The sequence below is a fragment of the Phacochoerus africanus genome, chromosome 4 (genome assembly GCF_016906955.1).
Source record: "Phacochoerus africanus isolate WHEZ1 chromosome 4, ROS_Pafr_v1, whole genome shotgun sequence".
Taxonomy (NCBI): domain Eukaryota; kingdom Metazoa; phylum Chordata; class Mammalia; order Artiodactyla; family Suidae; genus Phacochoerus; species Phacochoerus africanus.
This window is the reverse complement of record NC_062547.1, coordinates 66,929,646-66,952,438: the sequence shown is the minus strand read 5'-3', so window position 1 is coordinate 66,952,438 and position 22,793 is coordinate 66,929,646. Positions and strand designations below refer to the sequence as shown.

The 22,793-nt window shown below is 43.3% G+C and overlaps 1 protein-coding gene across 1 annotated transcript; it reads left to right on the top strand.

The window, feature by feature from the left end:
* The first annotated feature begins 5,488 nt into the window (after positions 1-5,488).
* On the top strand, positions 5,489-21,449 carry LOC125125646 (zinc finger protein 709-like). The gene is made up of 4 exons (XM_047776949.1): positions 5,489-5,641; positions 18,000-18,126; positions 18,331-18,391; positions 19,475-21,449. The coding sequence occupies exons 1-4, from the start codon at positions 5,639-5,641 to the stop codon at positions 20,799-20,801; spliced, it is 1,518 nt and encodes a 505-aa protein (XP_047632905.1). The 5' UTR covers positions 5,489-5,638; the 3' UTR covers positions 20,802-21,449.
* The last annotated feature ends 1,344 nt before the right edge of the window (positions 21,450-22,793 follow it).

Here is a 22,793-nt window from a genome sequence, read left to right as displayed (position 1 = left end):
GCATATGGAAGTTTCCTAGCCAGGGGTCTAATCAGAGCTGTAGCGGCTGACCTATGCCTCAGCCACAGTAAGGCAGGATCTGAGCTGTGTCTGAGACCTACACCGAAGCTCATGGCAACACCAGATCCTTAACCCACTGAGCAAGGCCAGGGATTGAAATTGCGCCTTCATGGAGACTAGTCAGATTTGTTTCCACTGAGTCACAATGGGAACTCCTGGTAATGTTTTTAGATGTACTGGTAACAAAAGAAAACCTTGAGATTTCCTGTATGGGCTCTAGCAGTAGAATGAATAAGTAAAAATGTATAGTCTCACAAGTGATCAACACAAGTGAACGGATGGTTTCTGTTCTGCTATGTGAAAATTCAGAGTGATCATTCTTGTCTTCACAACAAGAAAATAACTGACAAACCTGAAACACAATGCTTATTCTTAGATTTCTGAGATATTTGATATTACCTGGCATACAAAGTCTCCCCAAATGAGAAACAGGTGAATACAGAATATTACCACTGACCTGGAGGACAAACAGCTGGAGTCCATAATCTCTAGGAACACAGAAACTGTTAACAATGAATTTCTGGAGACAGAGGTTGGACTAGCTTGAGTGTTAAAAGCTTTAAGGAGTCTAGTCCTAGGGAACCCCCCTGCCAAACTCATGAATTTTTTCCTACAGGGACCCAAGCAAATTCTCACCATGAAGACTAGGGGGGAAAAAAAACCTGCCACATTCTTCATGCAGGAAATGCTAAATACACAAAGCCTTCCATTCTCTGGGTTGCTACAGAGGCATGGGTTCAATTCCTGGCCTAGCACAGTGGGTTAAAGGATCCGGTATTGCCACAACTGATTCAGTCCCTGGCCCAGGAACTTCCATATGCCATGGGTGCAGCCATAAAATAAATAAATAATAAACAGAAAAGAAAATTAGCTTATAAAAAACAAATAACACCAAAAAAACATAGCACTTGAAAATTAGAAACTGAGTTACCATTTGTTCTAGCAACTCTTCTCTGGGTAACTACTCCAAAGAATCAAAAGCAGGACTTTAACAGATATATGCCCACTGTGTGTCTGTTAGCATCATTCACAAGAGCCAAAAGGTAGAAATAACCCAAATGTCCATCAACAGATGGATGGATCAGAAAAACTTGGCATGGGAGTTCCTGTTGTAGCTCAATGGTTAACGAATCCGACTAGGAACCATGAGGTTGCAGGTTCGATCCCTGGCCTTGCTCTGTGGGTTAGAGATCCGGCATTGCCATGAGCTGTGGTGTAGGTCAAAGATGTGGCTCAGATCTGGTGTCGCTGTGGCTGTGGCGTAGGCTGGCAGCTACAGCTCCGATTAGACCCCTATCCTGGGAACCTCCATATGCTGTGGGTGTGGCCCTAGAAAAGACAAAAAAAAAAAAGAAAAAAAACTTGGCACAATATATACAATGAAGTATTTTGGGATTTAAAAGAAAGTAAATTCAGACACCTGCTACAACATGGATGAACCTTAGAGACATTGTGCTAAGTGAAATCAGCCTGTCAAAAAGGGTTAAACACTGTATGACTCCATTTTCATGAGGACTAAGCATAGTCAACAAATGTACAGAGATAAAAAATAGAGTGGATGTTGCCTGGGGCTGGGGAAAGTGGGTAATGAGTTTTCTAAAGGGTATAGAGTTTCAGTTTTACAAGACAAAAGCAGTTGAAGGTTAGTTTCACAATGTCAGTTTACTTCCCACTACTGAACTATATAATTTTAAAAAATGCTGAAAATGAAATTTTATGGCATGTGGGTATGACCACAATTAAAAGTAAAAATTTTAAGTCAGGAGTTCCTGTTGTGGCTCAGTGATGTGATTTTTTTATGTTTGTTTTGGTTTTTGGTTTTTTTGCTTTTTAGGGCTGCACTTGTGGCACATGGAGGTTCCCAGGCTAGAGGTCTAATTGGAGCTGTAGCTGCCGGCCTACACCACAGCCACAGCAATGCCAGATCTGAGCCACGTCTTCGACCTACACCACAGCTCACGGCAACACCGGATCCTTAACCCACTGATCGAGGTCAGGGATGGAACCTGAAACCTCATGGTTCCTAGTCACATTTGTTTCCGCTGTGCCATGACAGGAACTGCAGTGGCTCAGTTGTGATGAACCCAACTAGCATCCATGAAGATGCCAGTTTGATCCTTGGCCTTGCTCAGTGGGATGAGGATCCATAGTTGCCATGAGCTGTGGTGTAGGCTGGCAGCTGCAGCTCAATTCGACCCCTAGCCTGGGATCTTTCATATGCTGCAAGTGCGGCCCTAAAAAGAAAAAAGGAAAAAAAAAAGGTAAACAAGAGAATAGAAACACAACCCAAAGAATGGAGGGAAATTTTGCAAGTTGGATAACTGATAAGGAACTTGTCTCAAAAATATCTAAAGTTCTCAGAATTCCCATCGTGGCTCAGTAGTTAACGAATCCGACTCGGAACCATGAGGTTGCGGGTTCGATCCCTGGCCTTGCTCAGTGGGTTAGGGATCTGGCGTTGCCGTGAGCTGTGGTGTAAGTGGAAGATGCGGCTTGGATCCCGAGTTGCTGTGGCTCTGGTGTAGGCTGGCAGCCACAGCTCTGATTCGACCCCTAGCCTGGGAACCTCCATATGCCGCAGGAGCAGCCCTGGAAAAGACAAACAAACAAACAAACAAACAAAAAAACTAAAGGTCTCTTATAACTTAATTATAAAAAGTCCAATGAGTCACTTTAAGAGGATTGAACAGGAGTTCCCGTCGTGGCGCAGTGGTTAACGAATCCGACTAGGAACCATGAGGTTGCGGGTTCGGTCCCTGCCCTTGCTCAGTGGGTTAACGATCCGGCGTTGCCGTGAGCTGTGGTGTAGGTTGCAGACGCAGCTCGGATCCCGCGTTGCTGTGGCTCTGGCGTAGGCCAGTGGCTACAGCTCCGATTCGACCCCTAGCCTGGGAACCTCCATATGCCTCGGGAGCGGCCCAAGAAATAGTAACAACAACAACAAAAAGAGACAAAAGACCAAAAAAAAAAGAGGATTGAACACATTTTTCCAAGGAAGATATACAAATGGCCAAGAGCACATGAAAAGATGTTAGACATCAGAGTTCCTCCCTTTGTGGTTTATCGAATTAAGAACCTGGCATAGTGTCCATGAGGATGAAGTTTGATCCATGAGGATGAAGTTTGATCTCTTGCCTCTGTAAGTGAGTTAAGGATGTGGTGTAGGTCGAAGACTCAGCTATGGCTATGCCTGTAGCATAGGCTGGCAGCTGTAGTTCCAATTCAACGCTTAGCCTGGAAACTTCCTGGGAACTGCAGGTGTTGCCCTAAAACAAACAAACAAAACCCACCAAGATGCTAGACATCATTAGTCGTCAAGGAACTGCAAGTCAAAACCTCAGGGAGATATCACTTCACAATTAGGATGGCTGGAATCAAAAAGTGAGATAAGGAGTTCCCATCATGGCTCAGCGGAAACAAATCTGACTAGTATGCATGAGGATGCAGGTTCGATTCCTGGCCTCAGTGTGATGGGGATCCAGTGTTGCCATGAGCTGTGGTATAGGTCACAGAGACAGCTCAGGTCCCAAGTTGCTGTGGTTATGGTGTAGGCCGGCAGCTCCAATTCACCCCCTAACCTGGGAACTTCCGTATGCCAAGGGTGCAGCCCTAAAAAAGAAAAAAAAAAAGTGGTGCAATGTATAATATGTGCGTTTTAGGCATACTAGTTTCCAGGTTAACACATCTATCGCCATAGTTACTTCGGTGTGCATGCCTGCCTGTGTGGTGAGAACTCTTAATCCACTGTTTTAGCAGATTTCAAGTATACAATATATGTATATCAAGTCATCACGTTGTAATCTGTCAATATAGACAATTTTATTAATCAGTGATAACGTCAACAAATCTGGAGGGGAAAAGATGTTCTGGTGTATCCCAAGTTTACATAACAATTTGTTGTTTCCGTCCCTTCCTTCCTCATTTCCTTCTTTCTTTTTTAGGGCCGTACTACCCATAGCACGTAGAAGCTTCTAGGTTAGGGATCAAATCGGAGCTGCAGTTGCCAGCCTACCTCACAGTCACAGCAATGTGGAATCCAAACCACATCTGTGACCTACACCACAGCTCACGGCAATGCAGGATTCTTAACTGAGTGAGGCCAGGGAACTGCATCCTCGTAGATTCTGACTGGTCAGGTTCATAACCCACTGAGCCACAAGGGACCTCCTATTGTTTCCTTATAGTCGTGAAAATAGGAATGAACTGTCCTGGGTTACAATCATTTCTGTTTCAAAATTCTCTAGGGACAAAGGTAAAGAATGATCTAAAATAAATGTCTTTCCTGCATAAAATGTACACTGAGAATTTAATGAATACACATCTCATACCCTGTGGTTAGACTGAAAAGAGTCCTTGAGCCTAAGTAGGGCTATAGGGTTCAAACTTCCACCAGAGCCAAGTGCTTAAGATTCTTTCTCTTAAGTACCAAGTGAGTGGGGATGGGGCAGGGATGGGTGGAAGGCTCAACACTGTCAAGGATCAAAGATTAAAATGGAGCCAGTCTCTATCACAGATGGTGAAGTCGCACTTCAGTTTCTGTGTTTCTAAAAAAGGGTCACAGTTCCATGAGTACCCTCCCAGCCTTACACCAAACCCTTGCCCCCTAAAGGAGAGAAGACCCTCTTGTCCCAGTGTGGCCTGGTGTTGGGCTGCACCCTGCAGGCTTGCAAGCCCTGAAATTGTCCAGGCTCAAGACCAAAGGAAGAGCCCAGAGTCAGGGACGTCAATGGTTTAATGGACAGGAGACCTTACAGTCCAAAGCAAAAGGGTCCTGGAGCTACACTCCCGCAGTTGGCAGGCAGGACAAGGCAGCAGTCTTCCCTGGGTGGGAGTTACTGGTTATAGAAGGAACTGAACTCAGGTTGGCTCATCAGTTACCAGGGAAACCATCAGAGGAGCACAGCCTCCTTTGATAAACTATGTTAGTGGACACGTTCCGATCTAAAGATTGCAACAATCACTAGCTGGGGCCAGAGACAAGCAGGTAGGCATTTACTGTTTGGGCTCTATGATCAAGAGGGAGGGTGAGTCTTGTGAGTAGGATGTAGGTGAAGTAGGGACTGGTAGAGCAGGGGATGTACAGAAGCAGAAAAGCCATTTTGGCAGCCTGGCCCTACACCTGCCTGGGTCACCCTCTTGCTCCGTTCTAACTTGCTCCACTTGGAAACTCAATCACAAATTCCCTGTACCCTTATGTTCACAAACAGCTGGGCGGCTATAAGATAGGCAGCCCCAGGCCTGGAAAAAGTTCTGTTTCCATGCAAACGTGTCAGGATGGTTCAGGTTCGAGCCACTCCTCCCTTCCCCTCCCGCAGTGGGCGGAAGCTAGAGCCAAACGTCCTCCCGCCCAGCTGTCACTCAGGCACTAGGGCCTTGAGAACTGTCCAATCAGAGGAGGCGCTTGGGTGGGTGGGTGCGGCGACGCACCGTTCCAGACAGAACGTACTAGCCCCACTAGCGATCCTGTTTCCTACCGTTAAATGACGCTGGACGCACTACCTCAGTGTTTGTCCCGCTGTGACCTGCCCTGGTCGTGGAAGTCGTAGGAAGCATTCAGAGAGACTCAGGAAATCTAGAAATGGTGAGTGTGTATTTCTAGAGTGCGAAGTTCCAGCCGGAGGGGAAGGGGCGGGACCCGGGCCTCCCGGCCGTCAACTCCGCAGTCTGCGGACCGGAGTCTGCCGCAGCACCGCTCGGGCCTCAGTTCCCTCAGGCACGCAGCGTGGGGGCGGGGCCGGCAGCCAGGACCCTGGGCGTCGTGTCCCGACACCACGCGACGACCTCGGCTCCGAAGCCTCTCCGGGCAGCTCTGGGCCCACAGCCCCGCGTCTCCCCTAGGTCGTTCACGAGGACAGTCATGACTCGGACTCCGGGGTTCCTGCGTGGGAGGAGCTGGTCTTTGGGGGTCCCTAGTCTTTCTCCTCGAGGGCACCCTTTTTCTCTGGAGATTTCCAGTTATTTGGGTAACAGAGTCTCAGGTCCATGACTCTGTTCCCTCAGCCTAGCTCTTTCTAGGGCTGGCAGTAAATCCCTGAATTTCCAGAGTCCACCCCACATTCCCCAAACCAACTTTCCCTCTCTGATTCACGGCATCATTATCAACTATTTGTCCTCCCTAGTGCATTTCAAACGGAGCAGTATTTTAACTGTTTATCGTTTTACCACCACCCTCCCCCAGAGCACTGGATGGCTCCAAAAAAAAAAAAAAGTCTGGTCTGTGCATATTTTCTACAAGAAGACAGCAGAGAATAACCACCTGGTACTAGGTTACTCCAAATCCTTGTGCCTCCCCTCCCAGACTTTCCTGGACACAGACATCCTAAAGATGGAGGTTCCTCTTTAAAACTTTCCTAGATGATGTGTCCTGTCAGCATTGACCCTTCTGGTATTATCACCTTTAAAAGATTTATTCATGTACTTAAACGCTGTTTTTCAACCAGGGTAAAATGTATTAATCAATATAGCAGAAAGACAGCATAAAGTATTTCCAAAGAGACAGAAGTGGTGAATTTCAGCAAAAAAATCAAATATTCCAATTCCATTTAAAAATTCAAAAAAAAAAAAAAAAGAGTTCCCTTAGTGGCTCAGCAGAAATGAGTCTGACTAGTATCCAGAAGGATGCAGGTTCGATCCCTGGCCTTGCTCAGTGGGTTAAGGATCTGGGGTTGCAGTGAGCTGTGGTGTAGGTGGTAGACACTGCTCGAATCTGGCGGTTTGCTGTGGCTGTGGCGTAGGCCAGCAGCTACATCTCTGATTCGACCCCTACCCTGGGAACCTCCATACGCCACAGGTGTGGCCCTAAAAAGACAACAGCAACAAAATTCTGAGTTACTGCTGTGGCACAGTGGTTAGGAATCTCACTGCAGTGGCTCCTGTCACTGCGGAGTCACGGATTCAATCCCCAGCCCGAACAGTGTGTTAAAGGACACCACCTTGTGGCTGTAGGTTCTAGCTGCAGCTAGGATGGCCTGGGAACTTCCATGGTAATTCTAATCTCTCTTTTTTCTTCCCCTGAGCATGTGTAGTGAATTTCTGAGGACTATTTTTTACTTTTGAGTGATTTCACATGAAATTCCCAGATGGTGAGGTGTCTGCCTATATTTGCAGACCAAGTTTTCAAGTACAATTAGTTATTTACAAACCAGTTTCTTGCTGTGGAAATAATAATTAATTGACATCTTTTTTCTGGAAGTAGATGTTTGAGGTTTTCTGGCTGCACTAGTAACAATGCCTTATAATCTTCTTACCTCCTTTCCACATAAACAATGAGGTTTAATTATTTTGCTGGACTGTCCAAACAGCAGCTTTGAGTCCCGTTAAAAGAACTGTGTCCCAAGGCAACTCCAGTGCAGAGTAGGGGCCTATAGTCAGTCATCCATGCTAAGGCTCCCTTGAACCTGTAAAGAGAAGGACTTGCAGATCCGGTTTTTCTTCCAGGGGAGCTTCCCCCTGCAGGTGTCCTACCTGCTTACACCCTCCATGGAAGGAGACTTTGTACTGAGAGAAGCTACAGAGCCCTGGAAAGCTGGGGATGCACCTGCGCCCAGTCGTGGGCTTGATTCCCTCTCTGAGGTCATGGGTGTGGTTCCTTAGGCCTAGACATTTCTAGACATTACATTTGAGTGTTGCATCCACAGTGCCTGTGCACTCTGTGTAATTTGTGCACATTGAGAGAATCTGTCATGATCACAAGTTTTGTCTCGTGGACAAAGGGTGTTTTTATGAATTGGGGTCAGAACCTTAGACTGAGTCAGGCTGAGAGTCTGCTCACTTGGGAGACTAGAACCTAGTGGAGGCAGCATTTCCCTGCTTACAAGAGAGGGTAAGCTTCTGGAATTCCTTCTTTTGGCTCCTCTGGTGACCTTCTCCTGTGACTAATCCACTCTAGGGGTTGTGTCTCAACCAGGAGTGTTTAGACTCACATCTGGGAATTTGGTCATCTTCCTAAAAGTGGGTTTTTCTTCTGAACTCTAGCAAGAAGGCTGCTTACCTGTTTTTTTGTGTGTGTGGGCGTGTGCGTCTTTTTTTTTTTTTTGTCTTTTTTGTCTTATTTTTAGGGCTGCACACACGGCATATGGAAGTTCTGAGGCTAGGGGTCAAATCAGAGCTACAGCTACCGGCCTACAACAGAGCCACAGCAACACCAGACCCAAGCTGCGTCTGTGACCTACACCACAGCTCATGCCAACGCCGTATCCTAAACCCATTGAGCGAGGCCAGGGGTTGAACCCACAATAGTCAGATTCGTTTCCGTTGAGCCACAATGAGAACTCCCTGCTTAACTGTTTTGATTCCAGTCTTTTGTTTCTTTCTTTGGATTCCTTTCTCAGCTAAAGATTACAGTGCTTTGATTCCAGTTTCCATTTGCTTTAGGGCTTTTAATGTGTAAGTTGATTGAGAAATACGATGTGAGTAAAGAAAGACAATTGTGGAAACAACTAGAATTTTGTTCCATTGAGGGAAAAGAGGTATATTTAAGTGCTCAGGTGCTTTTTCCATTTAAAAAGATATATTGCATTTATTACATAATTTTTTAAAGTTACAGTACATTTACAGTTATTTCAAAACATTAGCTATATTCCCCATGTTGTACAATACATCTTTGAAGCCTATCTTATACTCAGTAGTTAGTATCTCCCACCCCTCATCTTTTTTTCCCCCCTTTTTGGCCTCCCCAAGGCACATGGACAGCACATGGAGTTCCTGGCCAGGGATCAGATGTGAGCCACAGTTTCGACCTAAGCCAGAGCTGCGGCAATACCAGATCCTTAACCCACTATGCCAGGCTAAGGATCGAATTCCCAAGATGCTGAAGATCTCATTGCACCTCAGTGGGAACTCCCTCCCCCATCCTTATTTTGCCCCTCCTTCCGTTCTCCCCTTTGATTACCACTAGTTTGCTTTCTATACCTGTGAGTCTGCTTCTTTTTTGTTATATTCACTAGTTTGCTGTATTTTTTAGATTCCACATATAAGTGATATAGTATTTTTTATTTTCTGACTTATTTCACTCAGCATAATGTCTTCCTATCCCTAGAGAACTTTGACATTTAAAAAGGCTATGCTGTTCCAGAGTTCCCATCATGGCTCAGCAGATACAAATCTGACTAGGATCCATGAGGTCGTAGGTTTGATCCCTGGCCTCGCTCAATGGGTTAAGGATCTGGCGTTGCCATGAGCTGTGGTGTAGGTCACAGATGTGGCTCGGATCTGGCATTGCTATGGCTGTGGCACAGGCTAGCAGTTACAGCACCGATTTGATCCCTAGCCTGGCAACCTCCATATGCCACAGTGCAGCCCTAAAAAGGCTATGCTGTTCCTAAAGCAAATGAATTCTTTTTTTTCTTTTTTTTTTTTTTAATCTTTTTTGGCTGCCACACGGCATATGGAGTTCCCTAGCCCCAGCCCAAGACAGGATCCTTTAACCCACTGTGCTGGGCTAAGGATTGAACCTACATCCTGGCACAGAAAAGATGCCCCTGATCCCACAGCAGGAATTTCCATAAATGAATTCTCATTTTAATGGCTGTGAGGAAAAAGCCATTGAATTTATATTTTTGTTGATATGAAGAAAACGCTTCAAAGCTCATATACATCTTTTAAAATCTTAGTTTATTTCAGGGTTCAATTGCACCTCCTAACTTATATTATGCTACTCATTCCTGAAAGTATCCCCAGTGTAAATTGTAGTGAAGGGACAAACTATAATGCTCTTATCCTTTTAGTTAGAAAAGGATTTGTAAATCTTTAATGGTGTGCAGTTTTATATCTGTTAGTGCTTTTGTTTGGTCTTTTTTTTTTGCCTTTTCTAGGGCCACTCCTGCAGCATATGGAGGTTCCCAGGCTAGGGGTCGAATCGGCGCTGTAGCCGCCGGCCTACGCCAGAGCCACAGCAACGCAGGATCCAAGCCACGTCTGTGACCCACACCACAGCTCACGGCAACACCAGATTCTTAACCCACTGAGCAAGGCCAGGGATTGAACCTACAACCTCATGGTTCCTAGTCAGATTCGTTAACCACTGCGCCATAACGGGAACTCCTATATCTGTTAGTGTTTAAAGGATTAAATCTTGGAGTGGTTTCCTGTGTAGAAAAGTTAAAGCTAAGGAGTTCCTGCTGTGGCACAGTGGGTTAATGATCCAGTTTGTCTCTGTGGTGGCTACTCATTAGATTCTCTCATGCAGCGGTTTAAGGATCCCAAGTTGCTGCAGCTGCGGCTTGGATTCAATCCCTGGCTGGGGAACTTCCATATGCTGCAAGCGGGGCTGAGAAAGAAAGAAAAGTTAGTTAATTTTTAAAAGCAAAAATTAAAATAACAATTAAGCATGGGAAAATATAATGTATACACATTTCTCTCCTGATTTTAAATCAATAATGCATGTGAAGGTTAAATATACGGATAATATAGAAAACTAACTTAAAATTCCATGCCCGCATATCCTGCTCCACTCCTGTGCTCTTATAACACCCACCCTCAACCAGTTTTGATTACTTCTTAATTTTTTTTTATGGCTGTACCCTCAGTATATGGAAATTCCCAGGCTAGGGACTGAACCCCAGCTGCAGCCGTGACCTGAGCCATTGCAGTCAGGTTCTTAACCCACCGTGCCACAGCAGGAACTCCTTGATTATTTGCTGATCATACTGTTGGTGTTTCTTTTTTTTTAAGTTTTTTTTGAAGCATAGTTAATTTACAAGGCTATGATAATTTCTGCTATACAACAAAGTGACCCAGTCATTCCTGTTAATGTTTCTTTATATAAAAACAAGGCATTGCAAATGCCTTGTTTTTCTTACTTGGGTTTGTTCTTTTTTTATTTTTTATTTTTTTTGTCTTTTTGCCTTTTCTAGTACCGCTCCCACAGCATATGGAGGTTCCCAGGCTAGGAGTCTAATTGGAGCTGTAGCCACTGGCCTTCCCCAGAGCCACAGCAACTTGGGATCCGAGCTGCGTCTGTGACCTACACCACAGCTCACAGCAGCACAGGATCCTTAACCCACTGAGCAAGGCCAGGGATTGAACCCGCAACCTCATGTTCCTAGTCGGATTTGTTAACCACTGAGCCACGTGGGGAACTCCAGGTTTGTTCTTATAATGAGTAGCCTGGAGCCACGTATTTGATGTTTGACAACTAAAAAGTCAAACTCACCCCTCCCTTTCCCCCCTGGTGCATCTTACCTGCACAGACTGATAAGAAAGGCTAGAGATTCCTGCTCTGTGAGCTGCTCTTTGCTGGGGAGCTTTCCCTGTGTTCTGCACTGTGCTACCCTGTGTGGCATTGTTGACCCCACCATGCCTGGGTTCTAGCTACAAAGGATACCAAGTTGGCAATTTCTGTAATTCTTTGTCTTTTGGGACTAGGAGTATGTGAATGGAGCCCTCCTTATAGTGGTCCTGGATCCATGTCTTGGATGGAACCTATCTGTGTTTGGAGTGAGGGTGTGACTGAGGCTGGGTTCACCCAGACCTGGAGGGAGGTCAATGGGAATCTTTGGGGGTATGTGGACGATTATGCATTGTGAAGAAGGTGAGCCCCTCAAATGGTCACTCAGAAAAGAACAGTCATTTCAGAAAGAGAAGAGAGGGCAAAGGCAGCCAGTAGGTGGCAGGCTGAGTCCACTCTCCTGCAACAAAGATCCTGACCCTCTGAGTTACAGTGGACATTACTCATATATAGCCTCACTGTGGCACAGCAAAGGGATTCATTTAAACTGATTCAAGGAGTTCCCGTCATGGCACGGTGGAAACAAATCTGACTAGGAACCATGAGGTTGCGGGTTCAATCCCTGGCCTTGCTCAGTGGGTTAAGGATCTGGCGTTGCCGTGAGCTGTGGTGTAGGTTGCAGACGCAGATCAGATCTGGCATTGCTGTGTTCGTGGTGTAGGCCGGCAGCTGTAGCCCCAATTGGACCCCTAGCCTGGGAACCTCCATGTGCTATGGGTGCAGCCCTAAAAAGGGGCGGGGGGGGGGGGGGAGAACATCTCCTGTACTGCACTAATTCACAAAACTTCATGTACTTAATCAGCCAAGGGTGTAGCCCTAAAAAGCAAAACAAACAAAAAACACAAAACCTGATTCAAGCCTACGTACTTAATTAATTTCTAGTAAGTAACCAGCAGTCATGAAGAAGGAGGCCTCTGACACTGATGGCGCTGGTGTGAGGCTCTCTAGAGGAAAAAAATGATCAATACAAGGGTAAAGAAAACACCCATTCTTCCAAAGTATATCCAGTGACCTAAAATACAAGACAAGGAAGGACTAGAGGGAGGGAACAAGAGAAAAAAAGTACTGAAACAAAAGACCACAATTTCACTCGGTTGTAAATCCAGAATATGCTAAAAGAATTTACAGAGCAGAAAGGTGGAAGGCACCTGCTTGGCTTTTGGTCCTCTGTGATATGGGTTTGATTTAATATGAACATCTAAGGATGTGGAAATTAATCTGACTAGGAACCATGAAGTTGCTGGTTTGATCTCTGGCCTCACTCAATGTGTTAAGGATCTGGCATTGCCGTGAGCTGTGGTGTAGGTGGCAGACGCAGCCTGGATCTGATGTTGCCATGGCTGTGGTGTAGGCTGGCAGCTGTAGCTCCAATTGGACCTCTAGCCTTGGAACCTCCATATGCCATGGGTGCAGCCCTAAAAAGGAAAAAAAAAAAAAAAAGAATATCTCCTGTACTGCACTAATTCACAAAACTTCATGTACTTAATCAAACTAAATTTCAAATTACAGGTATACCTGGGGAATCCCACTGAATTTAAGCAAATTTACCTCATCATCTTTTGGGAATTACTGAATATAATAGAAAGGACAAATTGCCTTAAACAGAACTTTCATCTTTTATAAATTCCTCATAGTCATATCACTCATTGTCCCCAAATATTCCATAGTGAGCAGGGAAGCTCTGAACCCATGATTCATAAAGTAAAATTAAATTAAGTCCTCTACTTCCAAATTGCCTAGACAAAATGAAGCCTCATAGACTTGACCCATCAGTTAAATTAGTTAATATGGCCTAGTTTAAATTAAACAGGGTCTTGAGTTATTGAAAACCATTATAAGAAACATATTTAGGGCAAAGTGATTGGCTCCAATTTTATCCTTTTTTTTTTTTTTTCCTGGCCTCACCCACAGCATGTGGAACTTCCCAGGCCAGCGACTAAACCCTCAACACAGTTCTGACCTGTACCACAGTTGTAGCAGTGTGGGATCCTCAACCCCCTGCACCACAAGGGAACTTTACAATTTTATTATTTTATTTTTTTATTTTAATTTATTTTTTGTCTTTTTGCCTTTTCTAGGGCTGCTCCTGCAGCATATGGAGGTTCCCAGGCTAGGGGTCTAATTGGACCTGTGGCCACAGGCCTATGCCAGAGCCACAGCAATGCCAGATCCAAGCTGCGTCTGTGACCTACAGCACAGCTCACAGCAACGCCGGATCCTTAACCCTCTGAGCAAGGCCAGGGATCAAGCCCACAACCTCATGGTTCCTAGATGGATTCGTTAACCACTGAGCCATGACAGTAACTCCCCAATTTTATCATTTTAATAGCCTGTTTGATTTGTCCTTAAACCTGGAAAGAATGAATGACACCTCACAGTGGACTGACAATCTTGAGTTGTGGTTGCATCAAATAAGCCCTTATTCCTAGTCCCCAACATGAAAATAACTGACTCCATCCATTCAGTGTCTGGGAAACATTCTTCTCTGACAGGTTTGGTAAGTTTGTTTCCCTCAGTGCCTATTTCAACAAACTCTCAGCTGCCGTTGCCCTCCCCTCTGAAGGGCCACAATACACCTTTACCTGGTTACCCTCAGGGAACCTTGGCAGCTTTGCCATCCCCTAGTCTCTGCAGGAAGATCTGAACTTCATGTACTTTGCTCCACATACACAGGCATGACATTATACTAATGACATCCTCCTCTGAGGACTTCACTTTGTACTTATTCAGGACATACAGATCTTACAAAGAGTGTATGGACCATTGACCCACACCTATGTGAGGCCCTCAGTTAAGTTTTTTAATTCTTTTTGGTAATTACCCTGACAAGGTGAAGAAATGTCTGTAGTCCTTCTCAGCACCCACAAGATCTACTAGGCTCTTACAGTGTTGGGGAGAAAACATATTCCTTATTTACAAATTTTACTTGAGCCCATTTTCACTATTACTTGGCAGCTGGCCCACTTTGAGGGACCCCCTACCACAGAAGGCTCTAGACTATGATAAAATTGCCACACAGGCAGTTTTATTTCCTGTGGAGTATCCCTCATTAAAGAGGCTACATTGACCTTTCATGCCTCCTGGAGTTACCTGTGATGGCCTTAAGTTGTCCATAGGCTTCTGGTGCAAGGGACTGCAATCATCACTGTGCACTCAGCTCTCTTGAAAATAGAGGCTGTCACAAGTGCTGAGCATGTGATCCTCCACTGAACTGTCCATTATGCTTTTGACCCTGGAAATAGCAATCCATCGGGTGGGTCAGCAGGCCTCCCCACACCACCATGTGACATGATGGAGCCAGATCTGTCCTAGCTTACACTTCCTGCAGGAGGGTGAACCTTTCTCTGTTCAGTCCATTGAAAGTTGCTGTGGTGTTGGAAAAGGTCACCACTCCCCCAGACAGCAACTTCCCTTGGGAGTTTAAGGATGGCAAATATGCATTCCTACATGATGAGCTCAGTGGAAAGTTGCTACTCTTCATCCCTTGTGATGTCCCTGATAGATGCCCAAACCCCAGAGTCACACAGCTAACCAAATATGAGGCGGTCATCTTACTTCTGGCCAAAAATTGGCCTCATCTACTTGTATCCACAGACTTTTGGATGATTGTTTAAGAGTGGCCCCTTTGTGGTAAAATAACTAAAGGAATCTCTGAACTCAGGAGATACCCAAAATATAAATCAAGGTTAACTCTCATCTGCATTAGATCTACAATGCATGGTCTCACCAAGACACTCCTCATCCCTATTGCAGTCCCAGACACTATTGATATAACCATGGCACTTCTCAGAATATGCAGTGCAATTCTGTCCAACATGGCCTTCAGTGAAAGCATTACCTCTCTTACTGGTCTCAGGCTTATAGAGCACCATAATACCTTGTCAAATAAATTCAAATCGGCTCAACCAAGGTGTCCTGTTCCAGTCATCAGTCAATCATCAGGGGTGAAATGTAATGCCTTTCTTTATCTTTTTTTTCCTAATACACTTCAGGGTGTTTTTTTTTTTAAAGTAGTTTTAGGTTTAGAGAAAAATTGATAGGAAAGTATAGAAAATTCCCATATAACCCCTCTACGTTCACACAGTTTGCACTGTTTTGGTTTTTGTTTTTGTTTTTGTCTTCATTTTTGTCTTTTTGCCTTTCTAGGGCCGCACCTGTGGCATATGGAGGTTCCCAGGCTAGGGTTCTAATCAGAGCTGTAGCCCACCAGCCTACACCAGAGCCACAGCAACGCAGGATCCGAGCTGTGTCTGCAACCTACACCACAGCTCACGGCAATGCTGGATCCTTAACCCACTGAGCAAGGCCAGGGATCAAACCCTGAAACCTCATGGTTCCTAGTCGGATTCGTTAACCACTGAGCCACAACGGGAACTCCAGTTTGCACTATTTTTGGACTACTTTTTTTTTTAACTCAGAGAACAATTTATTTTTCCAATAGTTCATTGTTGGTGTATGGAAACACAACTGATATTATGGGATAATTTTATGGAATAATTGCAGTATCCTGCAATTTTACTGAATTTGTTTACTAGTTCTAACAGTTTTTGGATGAAGTCTTTAGGATTTTTCATCTCTAAGATCATATCATCTGCAAACACTTTTTTTTTCTTTTCCAATTCATATGCCTTTTATTTCTTTTTCTTGCCTAATTGCTCTAGCTAGGACTTCCAGTACTATTTTGAATAGGAGTAGTGAGAGTGGGTACCTTTGTCTTATTCCTAGTCTTCACAGGAAAGCTTTCAACCTTTCACTGTTGCATGTAATGTTAGATATGGACTTGTCAAATATGGCCTTTATTGTGTTGAAATATGTTCCTTTTATACCCAATTTGTTAAGTTTTGTATTGAAAGGATGTTGAATTATGTCAAATTTTTTTTTACTTCTTGTTTGACTGTGTTACATTTATTTAAATTGCTCAGTGAATTTAAGTGCATGACATATTAGCTTTGACTCTGCATTATAAGATCTATGGGTCTGGCAAATGTTTAATGACATGTATCCTTCATTTCTGTATCGTATACAGTAGTTTCACTTCCCTTAACATCTTTTATGCCCCACCTATTCATTCATCCCTCCCTCCAACCCTCAAATCCTTCACAGCCTGAGATCTGTACCTTGATCTCAGGTATAGTTTTGTCTTTTCCAGAGTGCCATTTACTTGAAATCATGCAGTATATAGCCATGTTAGATTGGCTTCTTTCACAGGGCAGTATACTTTTAAGGATCCTCCATGTGTTTTCATGGCTTGATACTGCACTTCCTTTTATCACTGAACAGTATTTCATGGTATGGATATACCACTGATTTATCTATTCAACTCTTGAAGGATATCTTGCTTAATGCTTAACTCTTTCCAATTATGAATAAAGTAAGTGCCTACAAGCAGTCTTGCAAGTTTTTGTGCAGAAGTGAGGTTGTAGGAGTTCCTGTTGTGGCACAGTGGAAATGAATCTGACTAGTATCCATGAGGATACAGGTTCAATCCCTGGCCTTGCTTAATAGACTGGGGATCTGGTGTTGCTGTGAGCTGTGATGTAGGTCACAGACATGGCTTGGTTCCCAAGTTTCTGCGGCTGTGGCGTAGGCTGGCAGCAATAGCTCAGATTGGACCCCTAGCCTGGGAACTTCCATACACCTTGGGTTTGGCCCTAAAAAGAAAAAAAAAATCAGAGAAGAAAGGGAAAACTGAATCTGTGATAAATAGTATGCAAGTTAAGAGCATACTTCCTGACAAGTATATTTTCACCCCACCAGGTGCATCACACTACTTTACCTCTAAAGGTCTGGATTACTTCAGGGACAAAAGAGCCATTTGGACCTTATTAAAAGCTGGGTTTCTACAGGTGTCCTTGACTCTCATATTTGGTAATAGGGATAGAAATAAATCCTTTAGTTCTTCACTATGTTTTGTATTTTTTTTTTTTTTTGGCCACACCTACAGCATACAGAAGTTCCCTGGGCCAGGGATTAAACCTGAGCCACAGCAGTGATGCTGGGTCCTTAACCATTAGACCATGAGAAAACTTCATTTAATAAAACTTTATGCAAATTTGACACTCTGCTTCATGAGGTGCTATAAATTTTGGGTCATAAGAAGGGAGAGGGTAGAGTTTTTTTCTCATAGGGAATCACTGGTCTTAATATTTGTTTCATGTGTGTAGCATTTCTGTCATTTCCCAGCATGCGCTGGACCCTGCAATAAGTGAGAAATAAGATGTGATGAGGTCACAATAAAAGTGTGTAAATAATTTCCATGTGCTCATGATGCTGTTAAACTTATGAGAGAGTTCCTATTGTGGCTCAGTGGGTTATGAACCCAACTTGTATCCATGAGGATGTGGGTTCCATCCCTGACCTTGATCAGTGGGTTAAGGATCTGGCATTGCCATGAGCAGTGGTGTAGGTCGCAGACATGGCCTGTATCCTGTGTTGCTATAGCTGTAGTGTAAGCCAGCAGCTATCGCTCCAATTCAGCCTGTAGCCTGTGAACTTCCATATGCCACAGGTGTGGCCTTAAAAAAAAAAAGACCAAAAAAAAAACTTATGAGGAAGTAAGTGTGGACAGAAAGTAAATTTCTGATGATCAAGTCATAGAATAAATGTTTAGAGATGATAGAATCAATCATGCATAGCCTTCCTATAACTAATATAAATGTCCAGGGCTGTCAGTCTCAAACATCCTATTGTACATATATCTGGGATGTTTTAGGACTCAGTGGCCATTGCAGATGTGGCTGTGAACTTCACCCTGGAAGAGTGGGCTTTACTGGATCCTTCACAGAAGAAACTCTACAGGGATGTGATGCAGGAAACCTTGAGGAACCTGGCCTCAATAGGTAAGGAGGGCCCCTTTCTTCACTTTGTCAATTAAAGAACAAATGTTCCTTGTTCATTAATGTTCCCAGATACTGAATGTGGAAATGCAGCATATAGGTAAATAAACTAGGCAAGGTCAAGCCAACAAAGAAAGGATTTAGAATCTAGGAATTTCTCTATAACTTATAATACTTTGAAATCATTTTTCTTGACCTGCAATTTAGGGGGAAAATGGGAAGATTGTGACATTGAAGAACAGTACAAAAACCAGGGGAGGAAACTAAGGTAAGTCCCACCCACAATATAAAGTAGCAACACATGTCAGTGTCCTGTTATATTATGCTATGTTAACAGAAGGAAATAAAAGAAAAAAAATGCATGCTCCAAATGTAATTATTCTTAGATAGTTTTCACCAAAATTACTTTCTTATGTTACATAGATGTTCAGTGTTTGCAGAATAGTTCAACAGTGTTAATAAACTATGCACATATCACAGTCTTGGGAGTTCCCTTTGTGGTGCAGCAGGAATGAATCTGACTAGGAACCATGAGATTGTGGGTTCAATCCCTGGCCTCACTCCGTTAAGGATCTGGCATTGATGTGAGCTGTGGTGTAGGTTGCAGACACAGCTTGGATCCTGCACTGCTATGGTGTAGGCCGGCAATTATAGTTCCGATTTGACCTCTAGTCTAGGAACCTCCATATGCCATGGGTGCGGCCCTAAAAAGTAAAAAAAAAAAAAAAAAATCGTAGTTTTGATCATTGCAAGAGTGAAATCCCCTTGCAGAGCATTTCTTATATTCAGCTTGAAGCAATTCAATCAAGGCATAAAACCTATACTATGCCTCTAAGTGATCAAAATAGACTTCAAATATCCTACTATTAAATATAACATTGTTAGTGGAGCTCCCGCTGTGACACAACGGGACTGATGTCATCTTGAGAGCACTGGGATGCAGGTTAGATCCCTGGCCTGGCACAGTGGGTTAAGGATCTGGCATTGCCACAGCTGTGACTTAGGTCAAGACTGTGGCTTGGGTCTGACCCCTGGCCTGGGAGCTTCATATGCTATGGATGGCCAAAAATGAAAAAAAAAACAGACAAACAAAAAACATTTTTTTTTCCTTTTTACGGCCACCCCTATGACATATGGAAATTCCCAGGCTAAGGGTTGAATCAGAGCTGCAGCTGCCAGCCTACACCACAGCTCACGGCAATGCCAGATCCTTAACCCACTGAGTGAGGCCAGAGATCAAATCAGCATCCTCATGGATACTAGTCAGTTTCATAACCTGCTGAGCCACATGGGAACTCCAAAACCACTGTTAAAGAGAACTCATTAATGATGTATTCCTCATTTTTTACAGAAGTCACATGGTAGAGAGATTCTGTGAAAGTAAAGGCAGTAGTCCATGTGGAGAAAACTTAAGCCTTATTCCAAATCTCACTCTGAACAAGAAAACTATGAAAGAGAAACCACGTGAATGCAATGCATGTGGAAAAGTCTTTACATGTCACTCATCCCTCTGTAGACACATGAAGTGTCACACTGAACCTAAACCATACAAGTATCAGAAATACGGAGAGAGACCATATAATTGTAAGGAGTGTGGTAAAACCTTTCGCCATCTCCAATTTTTTAATGCCCATGAAAAAAATCACAATAGAGAGAAAAAATATAAATGTGAAGAATGTGGAAAAGCATTCTATGCCCGTGCATCCTTTCAGACACATGAAAGGATTCACACAGGAGAAAAACCATACATATGTAAGGAATGTGGGGAAGCCTTCATGTGGAGCACAGCCTTTCGAAGACACATGATAACTCACAGTGGAGCTGCTCCATATATGTGCAAGGAGTGTGGGAAAGCCTTTAATTGTTCCTCTTCATTGCAAACACATGAAACAATTCACAGTGGAGAGAAACCCTATCAGTGCAAACATTGTGGAAAATTCCTTCGATATTATCAGAGTTTTCGAACACATGAAAGGACTCACACAGGAGAGAAACCCTATGAATGTAAGCAATGCGGAAAAGCCTTCAGTTGTCCTAGTTCTTTACGAAAACATGAAAGAATTCATACCGGGGAAAAACCTTATGAATGTAAGGAATGTGGGAGATCCTTCCGGGGTCTCTCAAGCCTTCGAGCACACATGATCACTCACACTGGAGATGGACCTTATAAATGTAAGGAATGTGAGAGAGCATTCATTTCTCCGAGTTCCTTTCGAGTCCATCAAAGGATTCACACTGGGGAGAAACCCTATGAATGTAAACAATGTGGTAAGGCCTTCAGTTACTACAATTCCTTACAGTCACACAAAAGAACTCATACTGGAGAGAAACCCTTTGAATGCAAGGAATGTGGGAAAGCTCTCTCCCATCACCAAACCTTAAAAATACACATGAGACTGCACACTGGAGAGAAACCCTACGAATGTAAACAGTGTGGTAGAGCCTTCAGTCACTACAATTCCTTAGAGTCACACAGAAGAGCTCACACTGGAGAGAAACCCTATGAATGCAAGGAATGTGGGAAAGCCCTCTCCCACCACCAAACCTTAAAAGTACACATGAGATTGCACACTGGAGAGGAACCCTATGAATGTGAACAGTGCGGTAGAGCCTTCAGATATTACACGTCTTTCCAAACACACAAAAGAGTTCATGCTGAGAAGAAATTCTGTGAATAAGGAGTATGGAAAAGCCCTTAGTTGGTCAACTTCAGTGTGAAAACGTGAAAGAGTCCACACTGGAGAGAAAGCCTATCAGTGTAAACAAGGTGGAAAAGCCTTCAGATATTTTCAAAGTTTGCAAGCACATGAAAGGACTCCCATAGAAAAGAAACCTTGTAAATGTAAGCAATGTGGTAACTCCTACTGAAATAACACTTCCCTACTGACAAATGAAAGAACTCATGCTGAAGAGAAACCCTATAATTGTAAGGAATGTAGAAAAGCCTTCAGAGGTTAATCAGAGTTTTGTTTGTTTGTTTTGTTTTGTTTTGAAGACATGAAAAACATCAGAGTGGAGAGACTGTGGTAAAACCTTCATTTGTCACAAAACATATGAGAGTGCACCCTGGAGAGACACTGTATGAATGTAAAGAATGTAGGAAAGCCTTCAGTCATTGCAGCTCCAAAAGGATGCAAGGACTCAGTGGTTAAAACCTCTTGCGTTAAACAGCCTGGGAAAGACTTCAGTGGTCCCACATCTTTACATGTGAAAACTCCCTCTGGAAAGAAATATGAATTTAAGTAACATGAGAAACTTAATGGGAATTAATCTATGTGTAATGTTTCAGAAAACAGGAAAGAGTTGCTATTAAAGTTATAAATTTATTATGTTTATCAAGCCTCTTTCTTAAAGTGCATCATTGGACTGTGGATGTCTAGTAATTACTCTCAGAAATGAATATGAGGTGAAATGATTCTGCAAGTCGTATGTTTCCATGGTAATACATAAGATTAATAGATAGTGCTTTTTCTTTAAATCGGTTAATAATATATATATATTTTTTTCTTTTTAGGGCTGCACCCACAGCATGTGGAGATTCCCAGACTAGGGGTCAAATTGGAGCTGTAGCTGCTGGCCTACACCACAGCTCACAGCAACGCAGGATCCTTAACCCACTGGGAAAGGCCAGGGATTGAACCTGCATCCTCATGGATGCTAGTCAGATCTGTTAACTGCTGAGCCATGATGGAAACACCAACATTTTCTTTTTTGAAGCCTGTTAGATCATAGGTGTATTGAAGTGTATTTCTCTTTTGTTTTGTTTTTTGTCTTTTTAGGGTTGCACCCATGGCATATGGAAGTTCCCAGGCTAGGGCTGTGCCAGCCTTTGCCATAGCCACACCAGGTCTGAGCCACATCTGCGACCTACACAACAGCTCTTGGCAACACCAGTTCCCCAATCCATTGAGCCAGGCCAGAGATTGAACCTGCATCTCATGGATACTAGTCAGGCTTGTTAATGCAGAGCCACAAGGGGGGACTCCTAAAGTGTATTTCTAATAACGTAATTATGTTAAAATTGTTTTAGAATGTTTTATTTGTTCTGTGTTAAGGGGCCACTGGAAAAAAATGACAGTTTGGTATTTGGATTTTACTAAGGGCCTTGTGGCAATTCTTGGATATCCCTAGCCCAGTATATATATTTATCTTTCTTACTGACAAAGCACCTTTTAGGAGGTGAAGAGTACAAGAGCCTTTTTCCATTTTCCATACTAATAAACAGTTGAATAAATATTTATGTATGCCTCATTTATGAACAAATATAGTTTCCTGTGAATTATTTTCCTTTATGTCCTTCCTTCTGACTATAATTTGGGGGATAGACTTTGAATTAAGAAAGGCCTATAATAGAGCAACAAAATCTAGAGCTGGAGTTACCCCCTGTGGGTAGTATTAGGAACTACATTTTCCAGATGATTGACTTGTTAATAAGCATGACTGCAATGGATAGATGACTGGAGGTGTAGAGGAAAGAGTGTGCTTTAAGCACCCTTATAGAATTTGGACTGGTGTTAGGTAATTTGATATTTTATAAAGCAAGATGTTGCTATCTATTGAATCCTGTGAGGAAGTAAATATAAATTCTGTGGTGATCATAATTGTTTGGAATTTGGTCATCTTTGTTATTTGTATTTGCTCTATTTTGCCATTTTTAGAGACATGATTAG

What these genes read in the sequence shown, in the direction of transcription:
- LOC125125646 (XM_047776949.1), top strand. An exon ending in GAGGAACCTGGCCTCAATAG is followed by an intron (nt 18,127 to 18,330) that starts GTAAGGAGGGCC and finishes CCTGCAATTTAG; the next exon opens with GGGGAAAATGGGAAGATTGT. An exon ending in AACCAGGGGAGGAAACTAAG is followed by an intron (nt 18,392 to 19,474) that starts GTAAGTCCCACC and finishes CATTTTTTACAG; the next exon opens with AAGTCACATGGTAGAGAGAT.